Source organism: Lycium barbarum, chromosome 9, assembly GCF_019175385.1.
Source record: "Lycium barbarum isolate Lr01 chromosome 9, ASM1917538v2, whole genome shotgun sequence".
NCBI lineage: Eukaryota > Viridiplantae > Streptophyta > Magnoliopsida > Solanales > Solanaceae > Lycium > Lycium barbarum.
Window position 1 is genome coordinate 18,417,303 of NC_083345.1, and position 24,691 is coordinate 18,441,993.

Here is a 24,691-nt window from a genome sequence, read left to right on the forward strand (position 1 = left end):
TCTGGGATTCATCAAACTTTTTCGTTAGCAAGGAAATATTTGTTGCAAGTTCTGCCAATGTTTACTGGTGTCTTGATTCTCCTTTACTATATTCTGGATCATAGCACTACCATACGGTACCACATCAGCATTGTTTGAGTGCCAAGCCTGATTATGAGTCGTCAGCTTGTTAAGTATGTCGGTCACTCGTCGATAAGTTTTGTTCATGAAACAACTATCAGCTGCATTATTGGCAACTGACCGTGTCACTAGATCTAGCCCTCGATAAAATTTCTCCATTAATATGTGTTCCGGAAATCCATAATTCGGGCTCTTCTGCAAATACTCCTTGAATCTCTCCCAGGCTTCATATAGTTGTTCCCCCGGTCGCTGCTTAAATTCATATATCTTGTCACGAATTTCAGCCTTTTTGGTAAGGGGTACCATTTTGTGAGAAAAGCAGTCACCATCTCTGCCCATGAAGTAATCAAATTTCAGGGCAGCTTCTCAAACCATGTTCTTGCCTCCCCAGTTAAGGAATATTTAAATAACCTCAACCGAATAGCATCATGTGGAACGTTGTTCGGGATGTGATTAGCACACATATCCACAAAATTCTGTAAATGACGCTGAGGGTCATTCTCGGTAGAGTTCCAAAAGTATCCCTCAAGCTTCAACAACTGGTATAGAGAGGAGTCAATTTTCACGCTAACAACTGTAACTCGAGGCTGAACGATAGCAAATGCATAGTCCTCCTCCGGAATAAGATCAGCGAAAATATTCTCATCATCTGATTCATTCGCCTGATTGTTCAACCGATTCCCCTGGTTGCCAGCACGTTGATTTTGCTGATTGTGATTTATGTTCACCTGGTTCACACAGAGTAGCAAACAAGGAGTGATGGAATAAGCAAAAGACTTCAATCAAAGCAAACACTATTTAGTAATTTCAAAACCGTATTCCTCGGCAACGACACCAAAATTTGATACGCTCAAATTACACTTATTAATGGTATAACGCGGACGTTGTCAAATATAGTAACCCAACAAGTTTTGGGTGGAATCCCACAGGGAATATGGTGTGAAAAGGTTACTAAAGTCATAGGATGTTAAGCTTAGGTCTAATGTCTTAATCCGATGGTTTTGGTAATAGTTAGTTTTTCTATGACTAATTGCTATCTACTTGCTTTGGTGAAAATTTATGGTAAAAGAAACTAAGGTTGTGTCCCCGTTAGATAGAGTCTATGATCATGGATATTGATCTTGATATAATTCTAATGGATCATTATATGAATGCACGTAATTTCTATATGAATCTCTACTATTTCCCAATAAATAAAGATTATCTCTTTCTATGATTTTCCCAAATATAAGAAATTAACTATGAAGAATGATTAATAATGTCAAGTAAATTCTTCTTATTCCTAAGTGAATTTATTAAACAAAGCTCAAAGTCCTTGTTATTTATTCTTACCAACCTTAATTACTTTCCTAAATAAATCAAGGTTTATGGCTTTAATCAATGTTTGCAACCATTAATTATGAATGAAGAATGAAGAATAAATAAACCCTAATAATCCATTATGTGTATATCAATCACAACCTAATTACACAACACCCATCATTGGGTTCACAACCCTAGTAAGACAATTTAGCTACTCATGACAAAGAACAAAAAATAAGAAATTGAAGAATTCATAATTGCTTACTTTGGAAGAAAAGAGGAATTGATAATACTTGAATTGATGTTTGAACCTTCAAAAACTAGAGAGTATTTAATGTTCTAAGCCAAAAGTCAAAATATAATAACTGATAACTATTAAAACCCTACAATGACTATTAATAGGTTCTGAAAACGTGAAAGTAGCAGATTTGCACTTTGGTCCCCGTCGATACGAAATACGGTCCGTAAAGTGAAATACGGATTGTAAACCAGTTTACGACCAGGTCTTCCTTCCAGTTTTGAGCAACTTCAATCTCTTGAGATACGGACCGTAAATTGGTTTACGGTCCGTAAACCGCCCAATCGTCTTTCAACTTTCAAAACTTCGACTCTCTGCCATGTTACACCCCGGACTTTCAATGTTACACCCGTACCTCGGAGAAGCACTGGTTAAATTTGAATGTAAGTATGTCGAGTTACGACTAGGTAAAACAACTTTGGAGTATGAGGAATGAGGCATTATTAAGTATATTGTTTAAATAAAGGATGATTATGATCTTGTAAGTCGTAATCGGGAAAGACTATTTTGAAAAAATGAGAACATGGACATTATTAGTATAATAAATGATAAGTATCATGTGTGGAGAGTTTCGGAAGATTTCGAGACCAAGCAAATTGAAGAAAATAAGTTCGACGAAAATTTGAGAAATGTTGGACAGATTTTTAGTCAACTTTGGAGGGGTATATCTCCATGTAAATTTGGAGTTTTAAGGCGTTTCAAAATCCAAAAATGAAGTTCGTCGAGTCTAGTGTATAATGCAACAAACCGCTCGTCGACAGGACATCGGAGTAGAGAATTATAGACGTTACAAACTGAACTGTAGATGCAGAAACAGCACTGCTACAGTGATGCCGACCCCAACCCAATTATAAAAAGGGCCAAAACCTCCATTTTTCATCATAGAAATGGTCCAAAATTTCCAGAAAATTCTGCCCACAAAAGGGGCTCTTACATCACACAAAATTGAAGATTTTGAGCAAAATTTCAAGCTACGGAATATCAATCGAGGTCCAGGCAACGCGTAGACGCGATTATGATTTCATTTTGGAGTTGGAGGAACTTGGGAGCAAGTGAAAATTGAAGATCTTGTTACTTTGGTAAATACAAGGTATGAATCATTAAATTTCTTTCTTTATCAACATGGATTAAGGAATAATTGCAAGAATAAAGGTTATATTTTGTTGTGTTGATGTTGTTGATTTATGGATTGAGGGTTGAAGAGAAATTTGGATGAAAATACACATATTTATCTTGTAGGATGTTGAGGATGTTGTTATTGATGTTGTTAGTATTAATTTCGGCTTCTTTACGGAAATAAAGTTATTAAATAGTCGTATCACAAGTGGGTTAGTTGAGAAATTTAGGAAACATCGTGTGGGATGTTTTAGGAAGTATATTGGTATGGAAATGAGTGTATTGATGTTGGTATTGTTATTGTTGTGTTGGTTGTTGAATTGAGAATTCGGGCTGGGCATATAAACAGGGGAGATGCTGCCTGAATTTCGACAGAATTTAGAAGGATTTTAATTAAAGTCTTGAGACAAGTGCCTGATGACGAGCCTAACAATATTATGAATGGTTCTATATGTAGATTACGAGGCTACGAATGACCTTAAGTTAATTGTAAGACATGAAGTGAGTTGGAAGTCGAGAAATTATCCTCCAGGTATGTTAAGGCTCGTCCCTTTCTTTCAAGGCATGATTCCTATGATTATAATTCCATAAATGTGTTCATAGCCTCCTTATTTCCAAAAGTTAGATGTTCATGATTCCAAGGCATAACCCCTTCCTAATAATTCATGAATGTTTTTCCAAAATGTTCGTATTTCCTAAACCAGAGGTTTATGGCTCCGTAAGCTTTTATGACAACTACGATGGATATGTTTTACAATGACAACGATGATGTCAAGGGTGAGAATATTATTATGATGACTATGATGAGAACGATTTTATGTTCAAAGGTTCCAAGTTTATGATTTCAATGACGATATGAGAATATTGAGCTATCTTTTGACCTTTCTTAATTTTATTCATTGTTGTTGGTCTCACCTTAAAATAATTGTTCTTTCAAGGTGAGACAAAGCGACGATGATTATTCCATAATATAATCGGAGGTTACCGACCTTACGTCACTCCGATGTACTCATAGCTTTTATTTGGCTCTCATGCATGCTTTATATATTTATGTATGTATTTTCTCACACCGCGCCGCGCTATAGTCGGCCGGGCAGGCACGTAGATGTGCACACCACTGTAGTGGGCATGTTATGATATTGCTCCGGACGCGGGAGGCCTGGACGCAGGCTAATGACGATAACACCGAGCCTTGAATGGCCGGGCATGATATTATATATGACACCGCGCCTTAATGGCCGGGCATGTTACTATATATATATATGTATAAAAATGTTTTTTTTAAAAGGCTAAGCATGCATGGCATCCGCCCTACGAGGCATTCAGATGTACAGGTTATCTCTCTTATTCCTTGTTGCTTTTCATATCCATGTTATGTTGTTACTCATGCCTTACATACTCAGTACATTATTCGTGTCATACCCCATTTTAATCGGGTTAAATTAGAGTACAACATATTGGTGATTCCTATATTTTGTTTTGTTTAAGGAGTCGCCACTTAATTATTTACGGTGAATTAGGACACCTAAGGTTAATTACAGTAATTATCCTAAGTTGATTTTTATTTTAAAGTCTACGAAACCAAAAGATTCTAGGTAAGGGTTCAATTAGTCTAAAGGAAAGGTATTAGGCATCCTTTAAGACCCATTAACAATGGTTAACCGACCGGCCTTATGTTATTTAATTAAGGCTAAAATGTAGATGTAAATATTTGAATATTTAAGAAAATACCTTGTAAGTATTGCTAAAGTTATTTAAGGTAAAACTTGTAGAAAATAATAGTTGCATAAAGAGTTTAGTTAAAAATAAACTAAAAGAAGCGGAACATGTAATGTTTATATGTATTTGGAGAAAAGTGAGTTATGCCGACACACAAGTTAAAAAGAGTTATTGTAAGATTAATATTAAATAAAGCTTAAGGATTTTATAGAAAGACTATTAGTTTAATACATATTGTGCGAAGGTTGTTTTAAACAAATATGTATTTCAAGTGTTAGAAAGGAACTAAAGTGGAAGAGTTATCCCGTTAAAACTAGTTTGCCTTTCATTTCTTAAAATGAGCTAACGTTAGTGTAAAATTTGTGACATTTTAAACTTCTAGGATAGTAAGCGTAAGTTATGATTCCTTCAGCCAAAACATATAGTCATGCTATTTTGAGAATCAACTATTCTAAAAGATAAATATTATAGATACTATAAATAATTTTTGACATAAAAGGGAAATGAAACCCATGAAGCTAATTGTTAGTTTTCTCTTTGAATTAACTACCCATTATTAAAACTAACCACACTAATTCCCTATAATTCATCTAAACGAAGAGACAAAAAATAAGATAAAGGCAAATCACAATACACAACAAATAAAAAAAAATAAGGTAGAGAAGAAAACAAAGTCAAATGGATTGGCCCATTTCCAGGGCCACTGTTGCAAATCTGTTGTTGCTGTCACGGGCCTCGGCCCAGAATCATTTTTTGCACAGCTGATGGGGCTGACTCAATAAAAGTGTTTCGTTGGGCCTTAGCCCAACATCGAATGCGGAAGGACGACGAGTCCCAAATTCGGACTCCATTTGCTCCCCCAAAGTGTACATGCAAAAAGAAGGGGAAATAAGAAATTAATGAGACAATTCAAATATTTAAGAGTGTAAAGAAGAAAATTCCCAAATTTGGATATATCAGTTTTACAATGTCATCGAGAACATCTTCTCCTATAATGAGAACTAATGTAAAATGAAAAGAAGGGATAAACATCCAACAGCAAAGCTAAAGATATTTTGGCTTGCCCAAAAACTGTTGCTCATATGAAATTCGTTAAACAAAACAAAGCATTACTTAAAGAAGAATTCATATTCATACAGACAAATCAACCAAAACGAGATGACAAACACTGAAGGGCAAAACAAATATGCTGGAAGTTGAAACAGCATAGCATTTTTAACGAAAGGAAATAATGAGTCTCAATGTGCTAAAGGGGAAGGAGACGTTAACATCGTCATGGTCTACTAGCAAGTAAATGAGAGAATAAACTACGTCGCAAGACATTCATGCCAAAAAACTGGCATATTGAACTAATGAAAGAATCAAGCATAGTTAAAGAAGAACATAGCGAAAGATAACAAAAGTACTAAGATACCAAATACATGAGATCCCGAACATACGAACAGCAACAACTCACTACTCACTGCTATGTCTTATAGTTATTGTTGACACCCAATTTTGTCCCTCTCCTATTTAATTTACCCGGGTTTCTAAATTTACCGACGAGCTAAATACTTTATTTTCACTACTATTATTTTCGCCACTTTTATTTTTTAACATTATAAGTATTACTTTATCACAGATTTTAAACGGTTAGTCATAGTTTCATTCTCGGGTTTGGAATCGTTAAATTAATTACAAGACAACACTTTGCAAAAAAATTTTATTTTTTTTTCTACATATTAATTATTTATTATATTTACATAATATATATTATACCAGTTATTAAACTAGAAGCCCAAAAATAATTAAATAGCGGAGGAAGGATCAACAATTTTCAGCCAAACTCATGACCCGAAATACGAATACAATATTATTTCCCTACCCAAATAAATAACCCACATTTTTATACCCAACCCATATTTTTTTCTACCCAGACCAGCTCACATCTTACCCGGTCCAGCCCAAATGAAATTGATCAGACCCGGCCCAATATTTTTACCCTAAAACCTATTCTCTTTCTCTTTCTCTTACTCTTTTCTCCGCCTCCTCTCTCTCTCTATACTCTCCCTCTCTCCCTTTCACCGCCGCTGCCCTCTCCCACCATTTCCGCTCCTCTCACGCTCCTCGTCCCCACCTCGCCGACGACCCCATCACCGTTCCCCACACCACTACCCCACTCCGCTCCCCTCTACCCTACTTCCCTTTCTTTTTTTCTCCTTTCATCATCATCATCGCCGCACCCCGCTTCCCCACTCTCCACCCACAGCCGACACCGCTCCTCTCTCTCCCCACTCTATAAAGACAGAGGAAAGGAGATCGAAGAAACCCAGTTTTTGGGAACGATAAAAACCCCCTACAAAACACAAGTTTTAATGATAAAAGAGGGCCTTACCCAAAAAAATAACAGCTAATGTATCATTCTATTTTTTTGGTCTGAAGCCTTAATTACTTTAATCGGTTTCGAGTTCGTCGTGTTCGAGTAAATTTGTGACCGTCGACACCCACTTCACTGCACCCACGAAAGGTAATCCTCTTTCTTTCGCCTTTATTTATAGCATTTAATGATGTTTAAGTGTCTTTTGTGTTAATTATGTGTTTTAGTTTCCTGTTCGCATTTGATTATGAGATTAAATTTGTTATTAGGGTGATAAGTAGTATAATTGGCGGATATGCTTCCTGTTGGTTTATAATTATGTATTTAGTGCAAGATTTTGTTAAGCATGTGGTTAGTTTATAATCATGTTTTAGTTAGTTAATCCTGTCTTAATCAAAATCATGTCACTTTTGTTCGTCATGCTTAGTTAGCATCTCAGATCTGTCTGCATTTTAGACCTGTTAAACATACTCAGTGTGATTAGCTATGACTGCTATTGTGAAATGTTGGGTCTGAGTATTTGCTTAACTATACATATGCTATCCTAAATCTGAAATGGAGGTTGTTTGTTTGAATCCTTTTTTTTCTGCAAAATGCTTAGCTACATGTTTAGGCCATTTGTTTGTAAATGTTATCTTTATTTATGGTTATTCGAGTCCATACTAGCTTGTGAGGGTCTCTTGTCATTAAAAATATATCTAGGCTGCTTAAGAGTAAAATGTATGTTGTATATGTGTAATGTCTGACCAGGCCTATTTAAGGACTACAACTAGGTTAGCTATGTGGATTATTCGTTCTCGGGGTAAAATATGAACTATCTACTTACGCTGTTTGAGAAAGATTTGAGTTTGTCACAGAAGGATATCACATTAGTGTGGTTTCTGTCCATCTCACTCTCCTTAAAGCTGTTGGTTTCTATGCTTGTATTATTAGTAGTATGTTTTTGTAATCTGATAGGATTGTGCATGCTCTAATATGTCTGTTTTGGTTAAAGTCCTTTGTTGTAGTGGTTTAGCAATATCGTATATGTTCTGTTTGAAGTGCCGTTGTGGATAAGAATTTAAGATGTGCTTTACCTGCCACCTGAACTATATTAAGAATGGTATCTGATCATACTATTTGACTAAGGGCATGTTAGTTTATGGGTTCTAGGCTATGTAAACAAAGACTGCTGAGGTAAAAGAGGCTCGATACTTGTTTGTCTACTGTGAAGAACACTTATAAACACCAATAAGGCCCAGGTCAACCTGCATTCTTAACATGAACTTAGCTTTGCGTTATTTTTAGTTTGGTTTGCCACTGGGTTGTATTCTTTGTTCAGTTACAGAGTGAGTTTTTTTTTTGTGTTCTATGTCTACTTTAACTACCTAATAGCCTTCTTCTTCGTAAACTGTAAATCTTTGTTTAACTCCTGTGTTGGGATTGTCTACTTTAAGGTTGGAATTCATTTAAATATGATCTTGTTTGATTGACTAAGCTTAAGCTCACACTGAACCTAAAATGTTCATTCCTGGCATCTTCACAGCATGAAAACCCATCCCATTTAATGTTGCCTTGCATGATTGAGTTAATTACCAACTTGATTTGCTTTTGACTATCCCTGAGATGCCATATTATAGCCATCATCCTATTGCATCCATTTGCCTGCTAACTGGACTGTTTTAGAAAGCATGTTGACACTTCTACTGTCTTGAGCTCGACCTTTGTTAGTACCTGCATATATTGATACACCTATCTGGATTTAGCTACCTTTTGCTTAATAATTAAGGTTATTGTATCAGTGATAAATGAGATGTTCCATTTGAACATGAACCAGAGTATTGAAGCCTTTTTCATTGTCCATTATGCTTGCTGATTGCCCATGTGCATCCCACATCCATGCCTCATTCTTTCCATTTACCATTACTTTGCCTAATATGCTTCCATTATGGCTTTCACTCTACTTGGCATAGTGAGTATTTGAACTGCATCTGATCTGTCTCTTGTGCTGATAAGCAGTCCACATCCTCGTTTCCTTCTTCACTTGCAGCCACTACTATGCAGATGTTGTTCGCCTTAGTATCTTATATAATTTCTTCTTGCAATATGCATTGCTGCTACTGGGCAGATGGTGTTCCTTAAATGTTATAAATGCTCTAATGTTGTTAAGGTACTGAGGTTGTATACCTACGTATACATAAGGTATATTTCAAATATACCAAGATATACACAGTATGTATACAATCTGTTGATTTGTTTGAATTTATACCTCACATGTTTAACGTTATCCATTGATCGTATACTAATCCTTTCTTTTCATTTTTATGCATGACTATCGCATACGAGTCCCTCGGACCCGTCATCTCCCGCATTCGGTGTTGGGCTCAAACCCAACGCAATTTCTCTTCCAAGTCAGCCAATCTACAGTCAAACAAGGAAATAAAATTTGGGCCAAAAGCCCAATAAATGTGAACAGCAACAGTAGCGGACAACAGCATTCTTAAATGGGCTGAGCCCATTTGCATCATTCCTATTCCTCTATTTTTATTTTTTTATTTTTTGTGTGCATTTGATGTGTATTGTATGACTAACATTTTTCTTGTTTGTTAATTTAGATAAACCTTAGTGAAGTTAAGGGTTTTAGTTTAGCAATGGGTAGTTAAGTCCACAAATTACATTCACTTCTATTTTTTTTTAAAACTATTTATAATATTCATAACATTTATTTGAATAATTGACTTTCAAAAGGCATGCCTACATATCTTCGGGTTAAAGGAATCGTTTTACATTCTCACTAGCTTAGGAAATTTAAAACGTAACTAACACAGAAAAATATGAATTCGGTTATATTTTCTAAACATTTTCAAGATTTACCCAGTTATATATATATATTTAAAATGGAATTGGTTAATTAAAGCTAATAAAGAAAGAGAAAGAAAATCCATTTCTTTTACAGCCTATTTACAAAAAGTCTAGATTTTTCTACATCGCAATATTCATACAATAATAGCTTTACTTAAAATTCAGGTTTTGTTTGAATCTCCTCTACAAGTATTATCTTAAACAACACTATTACACTTTCGTTTTAAAACCTTGACGACATTTATAAGCCGTGTTTACAAAATAACATTAGAAATACTCTTTTATACAAATCATTATTTTTATACAAGTTCTATTTTAAATAGCATTCTCACATGGTTATCTACAACTTTAGTCATATTTACAAAGCTATTTCCTTTCCTATAATACTATATTTACACTTAGCCTAACTAATCATAAGTCCGGTCGGTTAACCGTTGTTAATGGGTCTTAAAGGGTGCCTAATACCTTCCCTTTAGACTAATTGAACCCTTACCTAGAATCTTAAGTTTCGCAGACCTTAAACAGAGTTAACTTTAAACATAACTTTAATAAACTTTAGGTGTCCTAATTCACCATAAAAAATTAGGTGGCGACTCCTTAACATAACACAAACAAAAAACAGGAATCTCCAATACGTCATACTTCTAATTTTAACCTCCAGGGGTTAAAAAATGGGGTGTGACAGTTATATACTCTAATAATTAATTCACGAAATGAGCACAGTTAAACAGAGATGAAAATATCTTTGTACGTTAAAGTTTGGACGCTAAACATAGGATATACTATTCATTAGTCTCAGCACTTTAGACGTAAAACTCAAAGAGAAGTAGACATTCTGTGAAAGAACCATCACCAGATACATAAATCCAAATAAACTCAAATCAACCAGTTTCCAAAAAAGGTGATCAGCCAAAACAAAGAAAAGCTAAACCTTTTGTCAAAACATATTCCATGTCTTTATATCAGAAGGGGAAAAACTGATTTAAAAATAGGATAGGAAAGGATTTGTAACATAACCAACTATAACTGAAAACTCTAACATTTGGTGCAACTCAGGTAGCAGGAGATCATGCCATATTTCAAAATTCCCAGTTAAACATAACAACGACATATATAGGAAAGAAAGACAAATGCCAAACAGTTCAGGACAGGGGCGATACACCAAGCGAGTTCAGTTAATTGTACTAATGGGAAAGCTAAAGTAAACTCAACAGCAACATCTATTACCCTGTCATATAAGTTCTTACAGCTGATTAATAAATGTCGTTACAAAAGAAATCAAACTCAAGTGATCAAGTAAACCGGATTTTGATCCTTTTACAAATGATAATACAAGTCTTTGAAACAAGTATAGCAGCAAGGATATGGTAAATTAACCTAAGTCTCAAACTAACCATTTCGACATTAATCCTATCAAACTTAAACAAATAGCCATGACTTTGTGGACCAAATAAAATCAACAACCAATATCGACATGTCGTATAATCATTTCATCATATCTAAACCCGAATAAATTATATTCATAATCAAATACGTTCTTTAGAACAAATAGAGCAAAGAGGGATAGTGCCGATCTGTTTTAATCACATACACAATATACCTAAGATATACACACCGCGGTGTGTATATCAGATGTATATCGAATGTATACCTTCTTCTTACCTTGATAACCCACTGTATATCTTGTGTATATTCGGTTTTAAATAGGTTCTAAATCCTGAAAATTCAGTTTAAGCATCCAAACTACAGTATACGTCTTTCAAATTCATTTTTAGCAATTAATATCCTATCCTAACAGTTCCCAAACACATAATAGAACATGCACACATCAGAAACTTTAAATTCGAAATAAAAGAGAAACGTACTAACCTTTTGTTGGTGCAGTGAAATGGGGGCGTCGAGGCCTCAAATCTACTCTCGTATTGACAGATTCGAAACTCGAGTCAAAATTACAGTATTTCAATCCGTGTCCGATCAGTATTCAATTCTCGAGTTTTATACACTCGACTTCGAAATAATAACAGAGTAAACAAAATGAAATGTTTAGGATTTCTAATCGATGTCAAGAAACCATGGGATTTTCGGATCTTTTTTCTTCTTCCCCTCCAACAAATCAAGCACAACAATTTATAGGGTTTAAGAAAGGAGAGGGAGGAGCGTAAGAGAGAGAGGAGCGGGGGGACAGAGAGGAGTGGAGGCGGCAGAGGCGTGGGGGACAGCAGTGAGTGGAGGGAGCGTGAGGCATGGGAGAGACGAAGGAGGAGAGAAGGAGAAGGGAATGAGGGAGGCGGCTGAAGGGGTTAGGTTTAGGGGTGAAAAAGAAACCGTGGGCCGGGTCGGATTTAAAATATGTAATGGGCTGGTCCATTTGTAGTAGTGAGCTGATTTGGGCTGTTTAATATATGGGTTGATTTGGACTCAAATGTTGGTCCAAAAATATTGATCCCTTCTTCCTTCAATTAATTTATTTGGGCTTTTAGCTTAATAACCAGTACAAAATATACTATGTGAAATATGTAGAAAAATAAGGATTTAACAAAGTGTTGTCTTGTAATTAAATTTAACAAGTCCGAACCCGAAAAATGAAACGATGGCGAACCATTTAAAATTTGTGATAAAGTAATACTAGTAGTGTTGATAGTAGAGTAGTGAAAATTAATAGTAGTGAAAAAAAAGTATTCAGCTCGTCAATAAATTTAGAAGCTCCAGGAAAAAAAATTGAAATAAAGGAGGGACAAAATTGGGTGTCAACAATTCGTACTGACGCCCCTTCTTGTGGGCGCTGTGTTTCATGCCACGCAGGTGTATACAGATGAGTAGAGGATATTGCTAGAGGATGTTCCAGGTGGATTGGCGAGCTCCATTTCTTTCCGGAGTGTTGCCGAGTCAAAGTATGTGCGTTACAGTATATTGATTTATGTTAGAGGCTTTGCAGACAGAGTCATGTATACAGTATGCCAGTCTTGTAAGCGGCTATTTAAGTCGATGTATCATTATGCATTACTTTACAGATTCACATGATTACAAATTTTATTTGATTCGAGAAAGATGAAAAGAATGTTTTCAAAAAGCTTTCATTATGCATTTCATTTTATGACTTAAGAGTCCTGTGAGATCATGATTATAACGAGAGTCAGTGGGTTTGCTCGACTCTAAGTAAGGGTCGGGTGCCCATCATGCCCTATCAGGATTGGGGTGTGACATGCCAGATGCTTGAATGGTTAAATACGCTTTGAAATACGGACCGTAAAGTGGAATACGGTCCTTAAAAGTTGTTCGTAAATCACCATTTCCTCAGCCTGCCTTTCTGGTTCTTCTTATTCTTTAATACGTCCATGGAATACAGCCCGTGTTTAAGAATACGGACAGTAAACTGAGTTTACGACCACTTCTGCACTTGCAACTGTTTTCATTCCGAATTTGTTCGTTACCTGAAAAACACTAAAAACCACGTAAAAGCACATAGATTTGCTTAAAAACAAGTAAAACTTATAGCCGAAAAGCATCGATTGTGGCGTAAAATCACGCCACATCACTAAGCAATGGCATAAATTTTTTGATAAAGTTCTAATGGCTTTAAAATCAATGAATCAGACAAGTGTGTTCATTCAAAAGTTGAAAAAGAAAAGGAGTTTTCATTTACTTGTATATAGATGATACGTTGATCTTTGTGACCAACATAGAACAAGTCGATACTACCAAAAGATTTCTATCTGCTTAGTTCTCCGTGAAAGATATGGGAGAAGCAGATGTCATTCTTGGTATAGTAATTATTAGAAATGGTGGGGATTTTTTCTTAACACAATCTCATTATATCGACACAGTGTTAAAGAAAATTTAATCATTTGAATGTAATCCTGTTTCTACACCGTATGATTCATGTTTTAAATTTGAAAGGAATGGTAGAAGGATAATTGCTCAACTTGAGTATGCTAAGTTGATCAGGTGCTTGATGTACGTAATGACTAGTACGAGACCCTACATTGCGTATGTAGTGGGTAAGTTGAGTATATATACTTGCAATCCGAGCGAGCATCATTGGCATGCTATAAGAAGAGTACTAAAGTCTCTCAAGAAAACGCTAGATTATAGTATCTATTACAATGATGATCTCGCTATACTAACAGAGTATCCGGATGCAAGTTGGATCACTGATCAAGAGGATTATTCCTCAACAAATAGATGGGTATACCGGTTTGGTAGGGGAGCGATATCTTGGGATCATAGAAGAAAACATGTCTTACTGATTCAACTATGACTGCAGAATTTGTGGACTTGTCATTCGCTTCTAAAGAAAGGAAGTAGTTGAGAAATTTGCTTTTTGATATTCCATTATGGCCTCCCATGCCACCGATTTCTATCCATTATGATAGTGAGGCCACCTTCACCCGAGCATACAGTCATAAATATAACGGAAAGTCTAGGCATATTGGCCTTAGACTCAGTTATATAAATAAATTAATTAAAGATAGAGTGATCACGGTTGACTATGTACGTTCACTTAATAATCTTGCCGACTCATTAAGTAAGTGATTAGCAAGGGACTTGGTGTTGAGAACATCAAGGGGGATGGGTTAAAACCCATAAAGAAAGACCATTAAGGGTGAAGCCTCAACTTGACGCTTGATACAATGTCCAGTCTCAAGTTCAATGAGTGACAACATTCTTTATTGGTTGATAGCACTTGGTATTATCATCCCAAAGTAAGTGTTTTATCCTGCAATTTGTTAAAAGGAGGTTGAGTTTATAAACTCTTAATAGACCTATTAGTGGGTGCTCTAGCAGGAGCACATTAATAAGAGTTTACCTATGTGGATGCAAAGTGAGCCGCTTCAAGAAGCACGGGTTTGTTTTCTATGCATTCGCGAGAGGATTGGAACACAAGGGCTTATGGTGTTGGTTATAAAGGAATAATGTAATAGAATTCATATGCGAGATACATCCTATTTTACAAAATGGTGGTCGATTCAAAAGACTTGTCTTACTTGACTATTCAGTTTAATAGAAATTATATTCCGCTAATGTGAAGTTTAATTGCCAGATAGTGTCACGACCCAAATAGCCGTGAGTGGAACCCATACTAATTCTCCTAGTGGGCGAACCATCCCCTTATACAATTATCAAACCATTTAAACAATTATAAATCAATAACCAAAATTAAATCATAAATATATCTAGTCAAGCCCTAAATAAATAAAGATTCAAAAATCCTAACTATTGCAATCCTAAAATCCGAAAGTCATCGTACAAGGACTCTAAAACATAACTTTCTAAAGAATGAACCACTGTCTATAAGTGTAAATAATGTCTGGAATGAAAGTCGACATCAAATAACAAAAATCTTCAGGCAGCATGGCATGGATAGGCGCTCACCCTCAATTTGATTAGGAACTGACCTCAAGCTAACTATAAGGTCTGGAAGATGTCTCTAGCACATAAACTGCACTCAAATAAAAAAAAGTACAACAAGGTAGTATCAGTACAAACACTATGTACCGATAGATACCATAGGCTGACTAAGATTAGTTTCATACATACATTCGTAAAATTAACAAAATAGGAAGATAGGCACAACAGCACATCACCAAATAATGTCATCAACCGAAATCAGCCAACACAGAACTAAGATAAGTCCAGCCACAACCATCATCAAGAATAATACAAGTCTGATGCAATGCAATGCAACAATAGTAGTATCTCAACCCCGTACACGCATGCCAACTAGTAATGTTTGCCCAATTAGTCATGACCTGCAGGGGATCCATGGTGTCCATGTACTACTCGCTCCGGAATTGACCTCGGATCACGAGCCCATAACTAGGCCACATCCTCACCCCTTGTCAAATGTGCCTTTCTATATGCATTCTTTCTGTATCTCACCATAAAATGAATCTTAACGTATTTCTAGTCTAACAGTCAATATGGAATATGATCAGTCAACAATATCATGTCAAGAATTATAAGACATTACGCCACAAGTCATATAAAGACTCAAGTAAATTAACTCATCAACATGGTGAATATGTAATCATCTCAATCAACAAGAAGAGTATATATGAGCTCCTTCCTTCTTATAACATAACAATTACACCTCAGGTTTCAGTACATAAAGTAATGGCGACAAGCCCACATAATCAATCAATCAGTACCAATCTAGGAATTTCGTACCAGACTTCATGTCCGAAGACCTATACATGCTTTCTCCCATCAATTCTATTATATATACATTCAACTAATCAAGATCTAACTCAAGTAAACCGTAACCTCCCTCAGATGCAGAAATGGAACAATGCAAGCTACTCCGCAATAGCTTTTCCCTTTCGCAAAGCTTCGGAATGTTCAAAGTCTAGCAACATGACGCTAAGTGAGTAACGGATCATTTACTCTAACAAGAACAAAAATTGGGAAAGAAAACTCAATTACTTCTACCCTTTTGAAATGGTGAACCTATCATTTAATGATGAACTTATCATAATTTCTATCCCAACAATCATACTATTTCAATCATCGGTTTTCTAATCAATTCAACCCCTTTCAAACAGTTTTTATGCTAAAGTTCTCATTTTTCTTAGAACCCTAAGTCTCATACGCAATTTCCACATAAGTAATCAATTCTCATCCTAGAAAGTGATATTCTACACTCTTAGATGAATAAACAATAATAAAATCAACAACCCATTCATTATCCAAGGGTTTACTATTTCTAGGGTTCTAATCTTTCATACACCATTAGAGAACCTTAAGCTAGTCATGGAACTTAAAGAAGAATAGGGAATGAACTATGTAGAGATTAGAATTTACCTTCAAAGACGGGTTTCACCCTAGCCTTAGAAAATCACCTCTAACTATTCTTGGGAAGTGTTTTGGTGTTATGTGGGGAATGACTCCGAAATTGGTGATATAAAAGTCAGTTTCTGTCTCCCGTCGACCGCTGCAGTGGTCCCCTCTTCGCTATAGCGGGAAACCCCACTGCTACGAAGGACCTCATTAAACTCGAAATCCCACGGCGGCGATCGGCTAAACACGACGGCAGACTCGCTATAGTGGTATGACACCCGCTGCAGTGGTCCCAGTCGACCAATGAGCTCTGGTTTTTCACCCAAAATCCCAAAATCAAACCGAGGCCCTACAAACACAAACTAAATATGCACATCAATGTAAAAACATGCTACAGACTCACCCTTGGCTTCGGAATTCCCATCGGAGGTCAAGTTTACTAAGTCACCCCCAACGAAAATAAGTCAAGTTTTCAAACAAGTGCACAAGAGAAATCAAAGGCCTTTATTTCATAATTCTAGCTCCTTAAGTTACCACTAGACTCGCTTCTAGTCTTGAAAAGGAACTAGCAGGGTTAAAATGGTCAAAATGCCCATGTCGTTACAGATACTTTATTTATGCATGGATTCACTTGTCTCTTAATTTCTAAAGGAAGTGCTGGGTTGTTATTTGCACTTGAAAATGGTGGGGAATATAGACAAAAAGAAAGAGTACTTTTCTTTCTGCAAAAAGGAAAAAGTATTTTTCTTTCTGATAAAGTACATCTCGTCCCTAAAAGTTGCGTCATTTCAGGTTCAGGGGTTAAAGACATCCTCTATAAGTAGAGGAACATCCTGAAACATTTCTATCATAAGAAATACTCAAAGAATCAATATTCTTCCTTCAGAAAAACCGCATAAGTTTAGTGACTGCAGCATTAATTCTTGTGTGTTCAGAGATTTGTTTACATTATTTCTTGACTTTGCTTCATTCTATTCCGGGAGAGTATTTGTGAGGGATAAATTATTCTCTTTGAAAAGTGATCCAAGAAAGATACACGGCTTGAAGCATATCTAGATTTTTCACCACAAACACACACTTTTCTAACAGAACTTATGAAGTTTACCTTTTCAAATAAAAATCCAAGTAATAAAGTAAAAAGAAAGACTCTTTAAGAACTATCTAGAAAGAAACAAGAGCAAACCTATTTTATGGCCACATCTAAGAACAAAACTCAAAATGAATTATTATGTGAAATGTATTTGGAGGAAAACTGCTCTGTATCCAAACTTCCTTTTCCTCATTCCTTAGTTGAAGTAACAAAGCTAGTCCTAACTTTGGTTATTTCCCTTGCTCTGTTTGCACCATATGTTTCTATATGGGTCCTGAATCGCAATCATTTTTATTTAATGGATTTTTGATAGATTATTTATACATGTCAAATGATTGTTTAACATGAATTCAAAGTTTGAGCAAAAACAATTGGTTCTTCTGGCCCATAGCTAAAGTGATGGCTCCTCCCATGCCTGTGAGAGCCTGAATGGGACAAAGACCGTGAATTTTACTATTATGATAATGGACGGTGGTAAGACTAGGAATTTAATTCTAATATCATGTCAAATTATGTGACCAAACTCATTTGAAACCTCAGACTGTTAGGGAGAACACATTTTAATATACTTAATTATGTCTTCGATATGTAGAGATATATTTTCTCTGGCTCCTTTTTCACCATATGCTTCTAGTGTTTTCTGAAACAAAATAAATGCTGGATTCTTAGATGCTAAGGGTTTTTCTCTAATTATTTTTGAAATCAGAACCGAAATGCTGCATGTGGGAAACATAAGGAAAAAAAATACTTTCTCAACTTCGTGAACTATCAGAGTTGGAACCAAATTCCAGTGATGATCAAGATGAAACTGTACCAATTATAGGATTTCAATCTATGGAACCTACCCAGAATCGTCAATCGGTAATTAAAGGTTCGGGATTTATGCAGAATTCAGAGCAACATATTGTTCCTTCATCTGAGGTAAACCTTCTTTCCCTGCATAATTTCTTTTTCTTTCTCTAGTTAAGGTCATTTCATCTCGGTTGGTTCTCTTACTTGGCATAGTTCAAAAAGTAAGAAAAGTTTATTTTTGACACCAAAAGGTGTATGGCAACTTGGCTAACACATTTATAATTTACCAAAAAAGAAAATCTGAACTTATTTGTTTAATGTGATCTTAACATTGCTTGCTCTAAAGGAAATGAGAAATATTTTACTTGTTGGAAGAAGTACTGAAAGGAACTGCTACTTGTGTCTCTCTTTTTCCGGTATTTCGCATATGTTTACTCGTTTACTCGATAGGTGCATTTCTTGTGTTATGGCTCAGTCACTAGCCATTATGTGGCAAGTTTTTCTACCATTAGATTATCCATTGTCTCCGTGACCAATTTTGACATCTTGTATGTTTCCCTATCTTTTTTCTTGGGAAAGAAAGCATGCTCCATTGAATTATAGTTGTCAAGTGTTGGATTGAATGACCATATGTCGAAAAACTTAAGTTGTTAGAGAGGACACACTTTTAATGACTTAATTATTTTACTTATAGATCAACATTAAGTAACATCTCTTGAGAGTTGACCACTGAATGGACTAGTTAAATTTCCACTTGCAAAGTTTTATTAGTTTCCACATAATTTCCAGAAAGTTTTATGCTTACTTTACCTGTATAGATCTTTTTGCATATAGGAATGAAGGACACTCAAGCAATCCATTTCTAATTACCTAACTGTTTCAATAGCATCTACTATAGTTGGATATGTCCTATCAACAGTTAAGCTTATCATCACTTGATATAGTTTTGTGAACCGCAATTAACTGCATTCAACTTTCACATAGAAAATTATATCAAATTTAAAGGAATTGCAGCAGTTGCAGTGTTGATCATGGTCCTTGCCTGCAGGGAAGTGGCTTTCATTGGTGTGGTGATACTGGCGCATTCGCAGATCAAGGCTTTTCTTCTTCCTTAGCAGATTGCTTCATTGAGACAAAATGTTTACTTCCCGACAGAGATTCAGATGTTGGTGATACTTCTGGTGGAGCAAATGAAGAACAATCTCATAATCCTCCTGCTGCTGAAACCTTTCAAATGGTACCTAAAGTTGCTCATCGTGAGTTAAACAGCCAAGAAGAGAGACTGCCGTGTCACGGTACAAAGAGAAGAAGAAAACAAGGAGGTATACACTCGCTTTTTCATACGCTTGTAGGTTCAAAAGCAGCAGAGATGCTTCATTGTCTTGATTGTTATTGTCTTTATTAAATACTATTCATGTTTCTTGACTGCGATGTTTTCATCAGATATGAGAAGCATATTAGGTACGAGTCAAGGAAGGCCCGCGCAGAAAGTAGGATGCGAATCAAGGGACGTTTTGCCAAGATGGATTACAAGGATTCCTCATTGCATCAGTAGTGTAAGGTTATCGTTTCCAAATAAGGTTGCAAAAGCAAACAATCCAGGACATTTTGCCGGATCATCGGTATACTGAATGAAGGTTTGTTAATTCTGTCATGTGGACTGCAAATCTTTTGTCAGCTCGATTGCCGGTTCTATAGAGGCAATAGGGAGTATTTTCTTTCAGCATGTGTTTATAATCATTTGTGAAGCTAAAGTTGATAAAACATGTAGCTTTCCTGATAGAGAAGGGAAGAAAGCGAGATTTAGTATAGATGTTTCATCTAGCTTCCTGTGGTATGTAGGCTTTTGCTGTTCAGCTCATACCTCATTATAATGTCTAATCAAACTAGTCGACTTTTGCATTCTATGTTAACAGCTGGTTTGTATATTGTTAATTATTTTGTTAAGCTTCCTTTTTTCTCTTCCAGTTCTAAGCATTTATTTATGAAAAGGTCTACTTGTCTCCGTGCTTCTTTACATCGACATCAACCTCTTCCTCTCCTCCTCCTTCGGTGTTAATTTCTCAAAAAGTTATCGAACTTATTATCTTTCTACAAAAGTCATGTTTGTCACTATAAAATCGCTAAACTTATGGCAATTTTGATCGGAATAGTTCATTAAATCTTGTCGGAAAGCCAAGTAGGCATGTCTGGTCAGTCAAAATGCCCATGTGGCTTTCTAAGTCCGCAGACATGTTGTGTCGAACATATCATGTGTTTGTCACTCAAAAACACTGTCGCCTTTCCGTTCTTGTTTGCCATATGGAGCATATCATTTCAGAGTACAAATCCTAGTGGGTTTGTATTTTTCTTGCTCCCCCATTAACTTTTGACTTCTTAGTATCCTCTGTTGGTACTTTTTGGTTATTTTCTTTCCTTAGCTTTTCTTTTTCCCTCTTTAAAGTAAAATTACTTTTTAGAGTTGGCTTTTCCAATTGCATTATGTCTCCGTCTGACCGGCTTCTCGCTTTGAACTGAACTATGATCTTCTTTTAGTCGAGTGACTTCTGATTAAAAGTTTAAAAGTGAGTGAAGTGAGGGGCTTTAGAGGAAAAAAGGAAATGAGCTTTTATTGGAGTATATAGTTTGACAGGGTAAGGCGCGGCCTATTCCTACTCAACGACAGAAAGTCTAAGCTTTGGATCCATCCCACTATATTCATTACTCCCTTTGTGACTAGAGATGCGGACTTGATATGAGGTAAACATTAATGTCCTTATTAAGAATTTTTTTGCTAAAGTGAGTCATTATTTCAGCCAATTCACCAAAATATATTCTTTTGAAAATTTACGGAAGTAGAATAAACGTATTCTGCAGTAACGTATTAGACATTATTTTATTAAAAAAAATTACGGGCAAGAAAGTTAATGGTTAACAGTGTTAAAGGCTAATTCGTTACTATGAGTAGCGTTTTATAGTTAATACGTTACTTTGAGTAACATTTTATGGTTAATTAGTTTGGTTTCAATGTTCACTTATTTGAGTTCTTTATTTTATCCTAGCTGATTTGAGTGCTCTATTTTATGGAGTATATATGATTCACTAAGGTCTCTTAGTCTACAGCTTGATGGACACCATTCTTAGCTGCTGTTTCGCTTCATACAAATTTAGTTCCAGTGAAGTGAATTGGGACACCAAATTTAGTTGTTGTTTTACTTCTAGAAAATGGAGTATGGAGCATTTTTCTTTAAGCTTCTTAATTTTCATATATGAAAAGATCATTATATATAAGTATCAATTACTAGTAGTTATTGTTGTAAACTTCAGACATTGTATCTTTAATTTCTTTGGGGCTTAACCATCTTGCACTTTAAAATGTACATGAAAATGCTAAAAGGGAGAATTAATCAACTTCTGCTCATATAATTTCTAACTGCTAGTGTTGCTTTGAAACTGAAAAACTGCTACTTTATTTAACTAATCAGTACTTTTTTTGTAAGGCTAATCAATAATTTTTTAATCCTAATTAGTATTTTTTTTTGTAAGGCTAACCAGTACTTCTTTTAAGGCTAATCAATACTTTTTTAAAGGGTAATCAATACTGTCAGCAATGTTTTATAGGCACATCAATCAGAAGGGTTCGCAATTTGCAGAATTCTTTGCAGGATTTGACTGCCCATGCGTAGATTATGTAGAAACGTTACTGTCAGTCATGTTTTACCCCGAAGTTGTAACTCTGAGTTACGACTTTAAGATCAACCACCGTCAGATTTTGTATTCTTTAGATTCATTACTCATAGTAACGTATTAATCATAAAATGTTACTCACAGTAACGAATTACCCTTCAACACCGTTAACCTTTTAACTTTTTTGTCCGTTGAAGTTTTTGAATAAAATAATGTCTAATACGTTACTGCGAAATACATATATTCTAGTTGTGTAAATTTTCAAAAAGACATTATTTTGCTGAATTGGTTGAAATAATGGCTTACTTTGGTCAAAAGCTCCCTTATTAAGGAAATGTGCAACAATCTTAAAAAGGCACATAATATGGACCGGTGATAATACATATACAATTGGAGTTAAAGTCAGTGGGTGCAGTCTCTATGGACGAAAAGCCAGCCCATTTCCGTATATATTAGGCAGAGATTTGTCAACCTTGCTATGTAGTCTACAAGTATAGCTGACAAATAACATAAATAGATCGACCATATATATATATGAGTACAAGCTGGTGTTAATTGTTATGAACAAACTTCCAATTCTATTTCGAGACTCATCATAGCTCTTTTGGACTTATAAATGCAGCACACTTTTTATCTTTCGATATAGACCCTTAATAATTTAAAGTAGTTCTGTGAAGATTCAAAGCGAGGAGCAGCACAAGGCAAAGAAAGAAGAAAGAACCAAGCATAGACATAGCAAGAGCAGCTCCCCCTTGGATGCAATATCTCTTGAAAGCATAACAAACTTTGTGCCACTGAGAGTGAGGGTTGCCATTTAGAGCAATGAGTCCAACCGCAGCCGACGCACCGTTGGCCGAAAAAAGGAGTGTAACTATAGTCAGGTCTAGAGCAACAACTAAGACTGAGCCTGTCCATTTTTTTACTCTGCTTCCGCCCGTTAGAGCTTGAAATGCCATAGATGTTGCTGCATATGCACATGCCACCGCATTCACTACCACAAAGTACCTGTCATTAAGCAACAAACAGTTTAACTTTTATGCACTGACAAGTGTAAATAATTTTAATTATACAATTTTTTATTAAAAAGCTGATGACGTTACGAGTTCAATTAACTTCTATACACTGAAAGTCCCTAACTGAGGGAAGGGAAAAAAGCCTGAAAGATCTTTTTTGACGCGCTGCAAAAGGAAGGTTTATTGAAGAGAAATGTTACATAAATGATTAGAACAATGCTCCCTTGAGATGAAATTGACTGCTTCCTAGCAAGAGTGACAACTGATTCAATTGCCTCTCTATCATTTGATTGAATATAGTTGCATGAGGCAATATAAGTGCTAACCTGATTAGAAGAACTGATAGCTTTGTAAGATGATAAAATAACTATCTACTAGCGATGTTTTCTTTGTGTAATTTCATAGTGAGGACTCAAAGACTTTTGGAAGCTGAACATGCTCAAAAAGATGTGTAAAGCTAGTGAAAAAGATATTTACATGTAACCGTCTCTAATAAATGAAATTAGTAATTTGAAAAATAAGACAAGTTAATTGTGTAAAGCTAGTGTAAAAGATAACTGCATGCAACCATCTATAGCAAGCGAAATTAGTAATCTACGAAATAAGACAAGTTAGCTGCGTAAAGGTAGTGAAAAGTGGAATTCATAATCTTAAAAAATTAAGCAGTTAATTAGCTGCTACAATAGATTAAAAATATACTAACGATATAAAATTTCTTTACACTGTTACCATATGTATATGTTTAACTCAGTATATAGATGACTAATTTGTGTATATAGTATGTGTTAGAATTTGCTTACACAGTGGAAGACATATAATTCCATTTGGCCGTTAGAGTAAGGTGCAAAGGAGGTAAGCCATCTATGAGAGATACGGCAACTGACTCAGTATCCATGTTAGTACCAGCCACAATAGCAGCTAGTAGAGTGAAAACTAGCCCCATCATTCTTAAAACCATTTCATAACTTCTACACTTAACCCTTTCTTCACATCTATTTTTTTCTGCCCCGTTGCTTAGATCCAGTGTCTTCATAATATTATTACAAGAAGGAATTGGAGATAAATTATACAGACTGAGGGACTGCTTTTACTATTATATATAGATGGTAGTACATAACAGGATCTATATATATTGTTGCATGCATATAATGTCATTGAATAGGAGATAGAGAGTAAGACAGACAAGAATTATGATGGATAAATGAGGTAGTTGTCACTTACCTGTGGCGTCCGGTTGGGGGATATATTGCATTCAATTCAATCAACTAATTAGTTTTAATATCAAACTAGTTGATGTTAATGTAATTAGTAGTCCCTCAGTCTTTATAATTAGTGGTGTTTGACTAAGCTTATAAACTGATCAAATTGATTTATTTTTTGCTTATATAAGCGTTTAAAAATAGCTAAGTGTTTATAAATTAAAATTAGTCAAAAATTATAATTTGGTCATCTCAATTTTAACACTTTTATCCAAACACGCAAATACTTACTTATAGAATTTTAGTACAGAAGATCATTTATCAACACTTAATGTTTATAACGGGTTCAGCTCTGGTCCATTAATTTTTGCTCCGTTAATTGGCAATACACTCTTTGATGAA

At 35.5% G+C, this 24,691-nt stretch overlaps 1 protein-coding gene, 1 non-coding gene and 1 pseudogene across 2 annotated transcripts; 2 read left to right on the forward strand and 1 right to left on the reverse strand.

The window, feature by feature from the left end:
- The first annotated feature begins 295 nt into the window (after positions 1-295).
- On the forward strand, positions 296-399 carry LOC132612470 (small nucleolar RNA R71). The gene has a single exon (XR_009571828.1). It is a non-coding gene; the product is annotated as a small nucleolar RNA R71 (small nucleolar RNA).
- Positions 400-18,018: 17,619 nt separating this feature from the next.
- Positions 18,019-20,420, forward strand: LOC132611721 (zinc finger protein CONSTANS-LIKE 13-like; annotated as a pseudogene).
- Positions 20,421-22,582: 2,162 nt separating this feature from the next.
- LOC132611061 (CASP-like protein 1E1) lies at positions 22,583-24,200 on the reverse strand. Its single transcript, XM_060325470.1, has 2 exons — positions 23,891-24,200; positions 22,583-23,082 (listed from the first exon to the last, which is right to left on the reverse strand). Exons 1-2 carry the CDS (start codon positions 24,121-24,123, stop codon positions 22,728-22,730), a joined length of 588 nt encoding a protein of 195 aa, XP_060181453.1. The 5' UTR covers positions 24,124-24,200; the 3' UTR covers positions 22,583-22,727.
- Between the last annotated feature and the right edge of the window lie 491 nt (positions 24,201-24,691).

Coding starts and splice junctions, on each gene's coding strand:
- LOC132611061 (XM_060325470.1), bottom strand. CDS start 24,123: ATGAAGACACTGGATCTAAGCAACGGGGCAGAAAAAAATAGATGTGAA. Junction 23,083..23,890: donor AATTATATGTCTTCCACTGT/GTAAGCAAATTC, acceptor GCTTAATGACAG/GTACTTTGTGGTAGTGAATG.